Source organism: Charadrius vociferus, unplaced genomic scaffold (genome assembly GCF_000708025.1).
Source record: "Charadrius vociferus isolate BGI_N301 unplaced genomic scaffold, ASM70802v2 scaffold200, whole genome shotgun sequence".
NCBI lineage: Eukaryota > Metazoa > Chordata > Aves > Charadriiformes > Charadriidae > Charadrius > Charadrius vociferus.
The window spans coordinates 1,446,385-1,458,594 of NW_009646515.1; the positions used below are offsets into that span (position 1 = coordinate 1,446,385).

General features: G+C 42.8%; 1 protein-coding gene across 1 annotated transcript in view; it reads right to left on the reverse strand.

Annotated features, from left to right (window-relative positions):
* Positions 1-12,210, reverse strand: part of PHKA2 (phosphorylase kinase, alpha 2 (liver)) — a 37,699-nt gene that overhangs the window by 2,110 nt on the left and 23,379 nt on the right. The window contains exons 21-29 of the mRNA XM_009884745.1: positions 11,167-11,323; positions 9,626-9,705; positions 9,325-9,403; positions 9,070-9,199; positions 7,249-7,350; positions 6,505-6,623; positions 3,899-3,946; positions 1,843-2,010; positions 192-245 (exon numbers count right to left, since the gene is read on the reverse strand). Of these exons, the coding sequence (XP_009883047.1) occupies positions 192-245; positions 1,843-2,010; positions 3,899-3,946; positions 6,505-6,623; positions 7,249-7,350; positions 9,070-9,199; positions 9,325-9,403; positions 9,626-9,705; positions 11,167-11,323 (937 nt within the window). The remainder of the gene's footprint in view (positions 1-191; positions 246-1,842; positions 2,011-3,898; positions 3,947-6,504; positions 6,624-7,248; positions 7,351-9,069; positions 9,200-9,324; positions 9,404-9,625; positions 9,706-11,166; positions 11,324-12,210) is intronic.

Below are 12,210 nucleotides of genomic sequence, written 5' to 3' on the forward strand. Positions count from 1 at the left end.
TGCTCCCAGGCCTGCCTGGCGGGAACTCATGTGCACAGCCCCGGGGAAGCTGGCACAAGTGCTGGAGGGAAGGTCCAGGCCTTCCAACCTTCTTAAAACCAAGGATCTGTGACAGCAGCTCTGCTGCGTCTTACGCTGTCAAACCAAACATTCAGTCACAGGGCTAGAAAAACGTTGGCATTTTACTGTACCTCTCTGGTGGTTGAAGAGGGAAGGACGTATCCATCAATAGACAGACCATGGCACTGAAACAACAACATTTTGGCAATGAACAGACATTGCAATTCTTGCAAGCAAATCTGAGTGTTCTCTGATACCAGCCAATACGTAACAAGCCTCAGTTAAAAAAAAAAAAAACTTCACACAAAAATCCACAAAAACCCCCAAACAACAACCACAAAAACTGTTAAAAATATTATTTCACCTTTGCTGAAGAAGTTATTATGTAATCTGGCACACGTTAGAAATTGCCTGACATGATATGTAGAAAGTGTGCTGTGTTCCAGTCCAGCTACCAAAGGGGAGGAAAGTACTTAGAGAGCCACGGCAGCAAGAAGCACACAAAGGACGAAAACAAATCAATGAGAATATTCTTCGGGAAAGGATGTAGAAATAAAAGGTAATACAAATACACAACAACAGACCACGAAAGTCAGAACCTTTATTTTTCATTTTCACTAAAACAACATTCATTTAAGTGATGTATATCCAGGGCACCACAACTCGAGGATGTCAATATGTTGTGGTGCTTGGCCATGGGCCACCAACAGTGGAGGAGAGGTGGTGGTAGAAATGCCAAGTAGTATAGAAGAAAAGAGTGACAAAACCTAAATGGTGAGAAGGCAGGCAAAGGAATGACACATCTGGGTACCTGAGGTACAAAACTGCACAAGGCAGAAGAGAGCCTCCATGAACAGTCCAAAAAGAGTTTAAGAATGAAATACTGAAGATAACTTAAAAAAGCACAATTGATTTTAATACCCAGAAACCCATTCCAATACTCCAAGCTATTACATGAGGTCAGGACAGAAGAGATGCTCACTCTACCGAAAGATCCCATTAGTAAATAGCCATATATGACTCATCTTGGCTGACATCAACACTAACAGCTTCAGCATAAGTGATTTTCGAAGGACAACCAAAATCAACCTGAGCTGGTGATGCAAATTTTTCCCAACTGTGTAGGCACAAACAGCTCAGTGCTGCAAGGTGCTGAATGATGGCTTTCATCCAGCAAAGCAGAGGAGCAGGTGCATAATCACTCTGAAATGAGTAAAAATTCAAAATTCCCCTCTACTCCTTCCTGGAGAGCTGCTTCAACACATTTCTACACCCCTGATATTCAAGGTATTGGCAAGGACTTACTTTACACTTCAAAACAAACAAAAAAACATTAAGAATTCCATGCAGTTCAGAAGAGCCAGCAGGAGATCTCAAGACATTTTGGAAGAGTCAGTGCAGTTTCCTACTTCAGTTCTCACAGCCTTTCTGAACTGCAGCACACAAACTGCACTGCACTGCCGTGGCCCTCAGCAGCACTAACCAGAACTGGCATTAGGCCATGGGCGATGCAAAACAGACAGCAGTGGAATAGAATCATTCAAGTGAAATTCAGTGCCAATGGTTTCAGAGAAAACCAGACTTTCAAACAAACATGTGAACTTGTGTTAATGGGGCCCTTTTATGTTCAAGAGACATACTTCTACTAATGACTCTAGTTTCCACCAGTCTTCCAGCTGAAGACCAACTTCAACTCCTGGAAACACACCGTCTCTGGACCACCACCTCCCCAAGTCACCGTACTGCTTGCTTGCTTCCTGCCCTCCATAGCTGGCAACTTACCTTCTGAAGGATTTTCCACACTTTTTCATAAAAGCCAACAGGAACTCTATTAATAGCACCATCAAGCCTCCTTCTGCGCAGCCACTGCCCTTTTCGGTCACCCCAGCTCGTGTCTCCATTGGAGCCAGTAGGAGAAGTACTAGTGGGAGACGACGGAGTACTGCCCCTCTGTAAGAAACATTAAAGCCTTGGTTAGTTGCTTTCTACCACCCCAAGTGCTACTCCTGGTGAACACATCATTCTGTTACAATGCTACCTCAGAACCAGGGGAAAAATACAGGTCATGATGTCATACAAGATGACAGAGCAGGACTGATCCCCTTCTCTCCCCTTCACAACAAGCTTCACTTCTCCAGTGGTACTTCAATCGTTTCTCAACAAAACTGGCAAGCAGTTCAACAAAGCATAACTCAGTAAACTTCACTGCTTGGTTCAACACAAGGCCTGACTATCTTAACAAGCATGACTTGGCTGCCAGGGCAGTGCCACTGGTCTGCAAGACGGTGGGATTTGCAGGTAGGTCTGACTTGGACTTCAGGCTCTGTGTCGTAAAAAAACCCAAAGGGTCCTTGAGTCCAGCAAGAGAGGTCCTCCATGCGAAAAGCTCCATTAAAGTAAGCAAATTAAAAATTCACTTCATGTGGTCACGTAATCATCATGCCTGCCTCTCTACGAGTCTGGTTTCCCGTATTGTCACTATTGCTCTATTATTTTACTCTACCAGACTTGAGGACTAAATTTGGCAGCAAATCATCTTCAAAGTTGTGACACTACCACCAAATTCTTGTTCCCATTTCCCCACATACAGTCTGCACACTCTTTGCACTCCCAGAGACCGTGCTCTTTTGTTTCCTCGTTCCTTTTTGCACCCATACTACTTTCAGCCCAGAAAGGACTTCGCTGACAGCCACATCACAAATCCCATCATCTCTGAGTAAGGAACTGCCTGAGCAAAGTACTGGGGAAGGTGGGAAATAGGAATGAAAACTGTATGTTTGCAAAGGATAGGCTCTACGTAGCCGAGCTCTGCAAAAAGATCAAAAAATGCAAAGTCCATATTCACTCCTATTGGTGTCGGTAAGGCATAGGTGGTGTTCCCTTGATGGCTCGATGCATACTATTCCTTTCCACTGCACACTGAAACAGACAGAGCACAACTGAGCAGAACTAGGGAATGCAGGAGGTCAGCAAGAGGGTGGGTGCCAAAGTAGAGGAATCCATCTGCATACAGTAATTAATCTGGCTACTCAGCTGGTTCAGAGAAGAAAAGAACTCACTGAACGATTCTGTGCACTTGAATCAAACAGGCAGCTGAAGCCTGCCTTTCTGCACTGGTATGTGGGAAGAGAGAGGCAACAGCAACTTGGCAGATGTCAGGCCAGGCCACAGGACTCGTGGTGCTCTGCAGTTGTGTACTTAGGACACTTGGGAGGTGTGCCATCAACGGCAAGCCTGCAGATGGGGAGAACCATAAATCACAACCGCCAGTTTCAAGTGCACGTGTAGCTGCAAGCTTTCTGGATAGACCTGGAGCCTCAGACTTACTTTAAGTTGTTGAGGCTTCTCTTGGTAAAATATTTAAACAATTATTGTCCATCTTAACAGCGAGAGCTTAAGAAGAGCTACAGTTTTCTGTGTTGAAAGAAGATGACTGCATGAGGAGATATCCATGCCCATAAACCCCATCTCAGCAACCTGAAGCTGTTCCAGGTTCATTCATGTCCATAGACTGTCAGCATTTATCAATGTTTCATTACTTTTAAATACTGATGACACCTGTAAATTAATCCACTATCAAGCAGCTAAATCTGCTATAATGCTTTATCTGCTACAACTGCTTAAGCTTCAGAAGAACTAAGTGGATCTAAATGCAAGACTCAACTCTATTAAAAGATTACTAATGAGAATTGGTATCCAATGAAGACGAACAAAACAAAGAGGTAGGTTTGGAAACAATTTTTATGCAGGAGAAGCCACTGGGAGGTGTCTAGAACTAAGAGCCACACGCACACACACAGGGTGAAAAGCAAGTGCAGAGCTGCAGACGGTGTTTTACCGTGGAAGCGAACATGCTGCTGGACATGGAGTGGCCCTCATGGGAGAACTACAAAAGAAAAACAGACACCAACACATCAGACAGACCGCCACGACAGAACAGGATGCAAACAAGGCCAAGTACCCCATCTGCGCAACGATAAGAAACGTGGAATAAGCTGAGATACTCAGGAGCAAACTGTGACAGCCCCTGGGCTCTTGCAGGGCTGCCCCTAAGCTGACTTTGGGGCAGCTGCTGCCAACTGCCACAGTCACCACAAGGCAGAACCTGCCATGCCAGGAGCCTCTTTGGTTGTGGTGCAGCCACAAGCTCCAAGCATGGCCAACACAAACCACCGCAGTTTAAGATGCATGCAAAAGCTTCCCTGTGACTTGGGGCTGAGGAAAAAAAGCCTGAGCTGCTCCCTTCCATTCTCCATCCATCGCAATGTCAGCAGCTTCTCTTTGGACAAGAAGGTCATCTTGCTGCAGAAAGTCTGCAGGCTGCCAACTGGGTGGGCAGCGCTAAACAAACAGCTGCAAGGCAAAATATTTGCTGAAATGTGGATGCAGCACCTCAGACTTACAGCACTTTTCTGTAACTGTCCACCCTAAGCCATGCCTCCTAATTAAGTGCTAATGGTTCAGACCCAGGCAAAGGCTTTATGTTCAGACTCAAGAAACAACAGCAGCAAACAAAACAGCTGCAGTCGCTCAGCACCTGAGCTCTGGTGCAAAGAGATGTTAGTGCAAGTACTTGAAATGTTCTTTGTAACACGAATGTGATTCCCCACTGTCAAAATGACATTAAATCAGTATCTAGTGAATTATTCAGGGAACGCAGTGAGATGCAGCAGTAAGCAACATCATTGGAAAGGTGTGGGGAACAAAAAGAAAAACAGCCAACTCCTCCTCTGTGCCAAATACCAGGTTTCCATCTAATACAAAAACAATGCAGGAAACACCTTTCCAACCTCAACGCAAGTCCAAGGGTTTCAGCTCAAGCCCACCCTCTGGATTTTAAAACAAAATAATGCTGCCACCTAGTGCCCAGTCCCTCTTCCTTCCTGGAAAGGCCCTGAAATCAGAAATCCACAGTATTTCTGGGAACACTGCTCAAACTGAACCCCCAAAGTCACGTCAGGGCCGGTGGCAAGCAGCTAGCAGCACCTTCACAGCCACAGCCCCACCAGGAGGCTCGGGCACGACCACGCTCAGGCAGCAGCACGGCTCAAACACGGCCACCAGGTCTCCTGAGACAGACACCGCACATTTCACAGGTGCCTGTGCTTCCCCACCCTATTACGTCCCACCAAGGATCACTAACTGATCTTTACTGTCACCATCAAACAAGCTGTGTCAAGAGCATGCAGAAGTGCCACTCCTTTCTGAAGGCTCATTGAGCAAATCTATTTCATACAATCAAAGGAAAACATCGTATACTTCCTCAGCAACTTACAGAAATGGCCTCAGATTAAATGGACCAGGCTTGATAAGCTCTCAGAAGAACGAGTCTTTTTAAAATACGTTTCCAATACAGAAATGCAGAATGGTTTGGGTTGGAAGGGGTGTTTACAGATGACCTATTCCAACCCCTCTGCTGTGGGCAGAGACATTTTTCACTAGACCAGGTTGCTCAGAGCCCAGTCCAGCCTGATCACTTCCAATGACGGAGCATCCACACCTTTGCTGAGCAACCTGTTCCACTGTCTCACCACACTCATTGTAAAAAAATTCTTCCCTATGTCTAATCCAAACTTACCCTCTTTCACTTTAAATCCATTGCCCCTTGTCCTGTCATAACAGGCTTTGGCAAAAAGTCTCTCTCCGCCTTTCTTATAAGCCCCCTTTCTATAATGAAAGATCACAGTAAGGTCTCCTTGGAATCTTCTCTTCTCCAGGATGAGCAACCCAGATTGAACAATATGAAGCTATTCATTCTTATAAATGTATTTCACTTGATCACTACCTTCCTATTTATCTACAGCAAAAGAAAATTACTAATAGAAACATTAAAAAAAGAGAAATCAAAACCACATAATAAAAGCATCAGTCGCATTCATTCAGAACATTTTGGAGTCTTTTTCTGTATCTCTCCATATGCTCAGTTGCTGTGTACTTTAATATACATAACATAAGTAGATATATTCTAGCAGTAATCATCCTCCATTACTGAAGAAACACAACAAGAAAAAAAAAAAGAAAAAAGATTTCTTTTCCAAGCATATCTTTTCCAAAAGGCAAGTGGATCACATTAGCAACTTGTGCAGAGTATAAAAATGAACACTGTTTGCATGAAAGCTTCACTTTGTACATCTGGCCTTTCCCAAGCTAAAGATGATTAAAGAGCTGTTTTAAAGTTGATGCCATGAATGCATCAGTTTGTTCAAGTTCTTCTATATTCAGCACGTGAAACAAGGACAAAGGAGGAAACATTTGTGTAGGAATCATCCCTTTACTGCTTTCTATTTAGTGATCAGCTTCAAATCAATGGGTCTTTGGAAACTTACGTCATTTATCAAGAATCTGTCTGGCATTAAAAATGGTCTCCTAAAACTAAGACACATAAATTTAACATAACACAGTACCAGAACAGCTGCATTTTCTGATGAGACAGAAAAACCTCACCTGTTTCAACTCACTCTTCAATTTAGTAATACCACTTCTTTCTGTTTTGGTTGCTCCAGAATGCCCCATTTCATGAATAGAAATTGCAGGGCTAGATGAAGAGGAATCTACAGGTCGCACTAAAAGAAGCAAATGAACACTTTTAAAATTCTAGGGGGGAGAAAAACAGACGCATTTTTATCTAGAATTTAAGATAAAAGCATATCCCTTCACAAGAGTACAGTGCTCTTGCTGACAGCATCCTTTCAAACCATGTCAATAGTTCAAACCTGATTGCATCAAGTCAGGGGCCTAGAGCCATACTCAGATACTGGGACCTAATTTTCCAGAAGACTGAGCAATCCTAGCATCAAAAGACATCAGAGTTGCAATGTGTCTGTGAAGGCTTAAGAATGAAGCTGGGAGACAGCTGAAGTGCCAGTTGGGAATACCTGGGCATCACAGACCTTGAAGGCAGGTTAGATATGCCCTTTTTATGGTCTTCATTCTGGTCACATAAAATTTCTTCATTATAGAAGTTTGCCTTCATATCACTGAAAACTTGATACAGCCTTATTTCAGTGCAGGACAGCTTCCATCACATGTGTTTTGTTCATTTCACTGCAGGTATACACAGGTACTGGCCACCCATGATTAATACATCACTTACACCTCTATTTTACATGCCACGAGAGTCAGTCTAATTTTGTATTTGTAGTTCTCACTTAACATATACATATGCAGTTACCCAAGTGGACAACTTACAGCTTCTTTCCACACCAAACTCTTTTCCACTGAGAATATGGTGTAGGAGATTTTTCATATCAAAGGGACTTAGGTTCATCAAACTCTCTGAAGCCTCTTCACCTAGTTAAAACAAAACATAACAAAAAAAAAAAAAGACATCACTATAGATTGTTTTATCAGTTGTTTTCCTAGGTGAACTGCTGATTGAATGAAGTTCAGTCACATTTCCCTTGTGGCTAGCGCTTCCTTTAAAAAAATAAACACATAGACTCACATTTCAAAGAAAATACACTTCAAGACTAAACAACAAACACTGCATGGAAATAACTATTTGCATTAGCGAACAGTATGCTGCACCTTGTGTGAAATCTCACTGAAGCTGATGATGAGAAGGCAGTTGCTCCTCTGTAGAGCAAGATTTCTTGGCAATGGCATTACAGCCATCTCCAACAGCAGACGATATGCAGATCTAAATCACGGAGCCAGAGTTATCCCATAAAGAAATGCACGCACATGGAGGCTTGTGTTTTATTCGATTAAAGGATCATGCTTGTAAGTGAGAGAGAGAAAATGCACATACATACACATGACCACACGGATGTGCACTGACATATCTCCCGTAGGAAAACATGGAAAAGGCAGCCACAAAGCTGAGGGCAGAGTACAGAGCAGCTGGTGTTTAAGGCTAAGTAATAACAAAAGGGACCCCAGGAAAGAGAGACTTTGCGCTGTGAATAAAGCGGCTTCCACTATTCAGCTACAGCTTTGAGGGAAACAGGGCTTTCTGTGCACTCTTCACACAAACAGAATTATCCCAGAAAATTACCTGGCTCCTTTTGCCAACTTCTCCCAAGGTAGAAACCTGCCACTCACCAGTGGCGACCACTCAAGTGATTCAGAGAGCAGCAGCATCCAAGGTGGGCTCCATCTAACCAATTACCAGGGACCCCCACTTCACCCAGGGGGACCAGAAAACGCACTTCCACAAAGTTATCCCCTTTAGGGTGTGCTAGGGCATTACAAATGGTAACAAGAGCTAAGCCACAAAAATATGGCCCAGATCATGCTCCTAAGTGTCAGCATTTGACTATATATTTGTCACATTAACTTGATTACTTTTCACGACTGCTCCTTCTTAAGACTTCTGACCCCTTTCAATTCCACTGATGTGCAAAATTCTTCAATGGTTTTTAAGATCTCTCTTCATTCATGATTCCTCTTCGGTTTCACTTTTCTCTTCCAAAAGAAGTTTTAAAATATTTTTCCTTGTTACTTAATTCCAGTTTTACTGTGTGTATGTTATTTGTATGCAACATCTTGGGGTCCTGTAAGAACTTTTTTACTGACCTCCTGGCAAAATAACATACCACTATAACCTAAATCTAAACAGCAAATATTTTTCAACTAAGCATATTCCAGGGGAGAAGGTTTACACATAAAATTAAGACGATCAGAAGTTACTTTGAATAAAAACCTACCATAATTACGAATTAAGGCTCAAATACTCAAATGATACCTAGGGTCCTAATTCTCATTGACATTAGTGGCATTGGGTCCCTAAATACACACACATGTGCAATTTGACAACCTGAACTCAAAACACTAGTAAGTCAGAGGATTTAAGTATTTAATATCCACTTCAGTTTGAATAACTGGGGGATGGGAGAGTGGGCAGGAATCTTTCATTAAGTCAAAAACAGAAGTTATTTTCAAAGTTTGTAACTGCATGATGAATGAGGAAGTTAATAAGGAGATTTAACTCATATAAATGAAAAAATCAACCACTGAGGTAAAGCAGAAATAATGCCATAAGTACCCTTGTGATAAAATTGCTCTTACCTGAGCATTTCAGACTCCGGGCCAGCTCAGTGGCCATCACCTGAATTATAAGACCAATGCGGAGCCTGAGCATCTCCATGAAAAGACTAGGCTGTGACCGGACGTACATCGCCAAGTACATAATTATTTCCTGTAAGGACAAATCCATAAGCTCACCCATTCAGAGTGGGTCATCTTGGCTCCCCCAGTCACAGAGAAAACACTGGTGCCACACTGGGCACAGCTGGAAGAACCCTTTTTACACGTGCTGCATACCTGTGTCAGGACTGCAATACTGATGTCTTGGCCGCTCGCTTCATAAATAAGATCTGTGAGCTCCTCAGGTGGCAGTGGGCTGCAAGAAGGCAAACCACAGTTAGCAGTGATTCAGGCACCTGCTATTAATCTCTTGAACAAACACCACAACCAAGTCACCCAGAAGCATCTTTGCACCACCAAGGGGGCCTATGATTCTGCCCGGGGTGGCTGCAATTCCTTCTGAAGGTAAGGAATTAGTTTTAAAACAAGAAGCTGAAGGGCAGGCTGCTTCTGTAACTGAGGCAGAGCTTCAACTTACGTGGTAATGATTTTCTCGCGGGGTTCTGGTGGCAGGCCCACTGTAAGTTGCTTGTGGTGCGACAGAAGGTCTGTGCATGCCTACCAAAAAGTGACAGAAAGCAAGAGACCTTTCTCTGAGCCTTGTGGAAGTGATACAACTTTTAATTCTCAAAAATGAAGCATTTCTTTAGCAACTTTTAAGTGAAGACATTTCTACTAATCACCAGACACAGATTCAGCAAAATGCTGCTAACGAGTTGCCAAAGATCACCTGAGGTCAACAGAGCTATGAGAGTCTGCCCAGGCTGGAAGCCTGCTTCCTCGCTCTGTGAAATCACCAACATAACGATTAGGGATTCCAGAGAGGCTGGCAGATCAATAAAGGACTTTATCATAAGATAAATGTTTGTTCTTTATTCAAGACAAAAAATATTTTGACGCAGTGAAAAACGTGGTGTACTACTATGTCTCTTAACAGTCTATCTTAAATAAATACATCTCTCTAAAAAAACCCAAAACACAGAACATATTGCTTCACATTCCCGAATTAGCCACCCTCATACATTCTGAAATTGGTGCTTCCTCCAGTGTTTTACTCTTTTATATCGACCTCTTTCAAAAGTGGGTGTTCAGCTTACCTGTTTTAGCATCCTGAATCAAAGACCTCACAGAGCAATGTTCCTCTGATTTTAAAGTCTATTTTCTCTCCCTTAATGAGGAACAAACCAGATCAGCTCTACCCTCTTCCTCTCCAATTCATTTCCAGTATCTTTGCAATTTAACATAGACAGCTTTCTGTGAGCATGTCTGTACTGCTTGTCCATCATGTCTTGAGGACGCAAAAGGTTGGGCTTAATGAGTTACCATGCAGGGCAATTATCAGAAATTGCTTCCTTCAGATATGACTGTCACTAAAATAGGGTATCCTAGGTGTGACAGTCAAAGCTTTGAAAATGGCCAGGAATTAAAGAAAGCTCTACAGAAATATGCGGGTGTAAGTAGGAAATTCAACAAATACTTTAGAGTATTTGAGATGAAACATTTTCATAATGTTCAAAATTAAATCTGTACCCTTACAGTGGGCCTTTCTTGTTACTATTAAATACTCGCAGATATATTAATGCCTCCGTACATCCACACACACTCACACGGCAGACTGTGTGCCCAATGGGACAGGTGTCATCAGGTCATGTTTTAGCATCATTTCTAGCACCATGACATACTGCTGCTGCGAAAGTGTTCATGCTATCACAACAGAAATAGACAATTAGCAATGACAACTACAACTTTCAAAGCGTGTAATTAAGCTTCTCTGATTAACAGAGATGAAATGAAGCCTTCACAATCACTTACAGTGTGACATTCTCAGTCTATGCCAACATTAGCACAGTTTGCAGTACAGACAAAAGGTAAAGATGTCGTAATAAGATTTTAGATCAGAAAAGCAACTGATGTTTGCATGTGACGTAAGAACAGAAGGCAGCAAGCACAAGCCCCACTGGCAAACTGGTCGTTTTATCTCTGGCAGGAAACTGAACCGGCATTATTTATATTTCATACCTCAGCCAGGACTTCCACTCTCTTTTTGAGTATACCGGAAATATAACGGATCAAGCCCCACTCCTGATTGAGGCCTGCCTTTCTGTAGAGCTCATTGAGGAGGCAATGAACAGTGACGCCGTACTGTCCATCCAGCTCTGTGTCCCAGTCAGCGCCTCTGCCAGAAAAAAGAGGGAAGGTAATTTTTCTCAGATAAAATACTACACTGCTTAACCTTATCACATAACGAGCAGCCTGATTTGGATCAAATTGCTCATTTTGGTGACAGACTTAAGGAGTACAAAGGACACATGGACGTTCACCAGACATCGGTCATGTATAGACAAAACCTCTTGATACCAGGAACTTTCATATTAACCTGAGCACTCACTTAACCACGAGCCTGTGACTTCAAAGCAACCACCCAAAGGATTTCCCACTAGGCTTTAAATCAAGCGTGCACGCAGACAGTTTGCTGGAGGAATGATCCATTTTCCGAGCAGAATGCAGCAGTGTCTTCAGTACTGCTGAAGACTGCACCCATTTTTCAGATGTCTCGGAGGGGTGCTACAAGTTTTTCGCCCTGCCTCTTTCTTAGCTATTAACTAAGCTTCCAAGCTGCTTATGCCATTACTGAAAAAGCAAAGGAGATTTCTGTTCCTCTCCTGGTTTTGAAACTCACTGCATTATGGCTTCTTCTTGACAATGTTTTGAACAGACCTTTTTCATGACAGAATGACCTTTCAATGCCCACTAGAGGGACAGAGTCCACCAGAAGCCCACCGGCCTGTCCAACACAGACTCCCACCGTGAAACAAGTCCAGAATGCGAAATTAAGGGCGTTACACGTAGATAAATAACAAAATGGTGTTTTTTCAGGATTTCCTTTGCCCTTTAAGAGAGGCTGGTAAATGTTTTGCTTGGAAAAACAAGATCAAAGAAGTCCTCACAGGAGAAAGACTAAAATAAACACAAATACAATCTTTGTAGCAGCAAGGAAGACCATCTGTGATTAACACATGCTTGTCTTTGCACCTAAAGCTAACTTTCTGCCAGGTTCCAGCA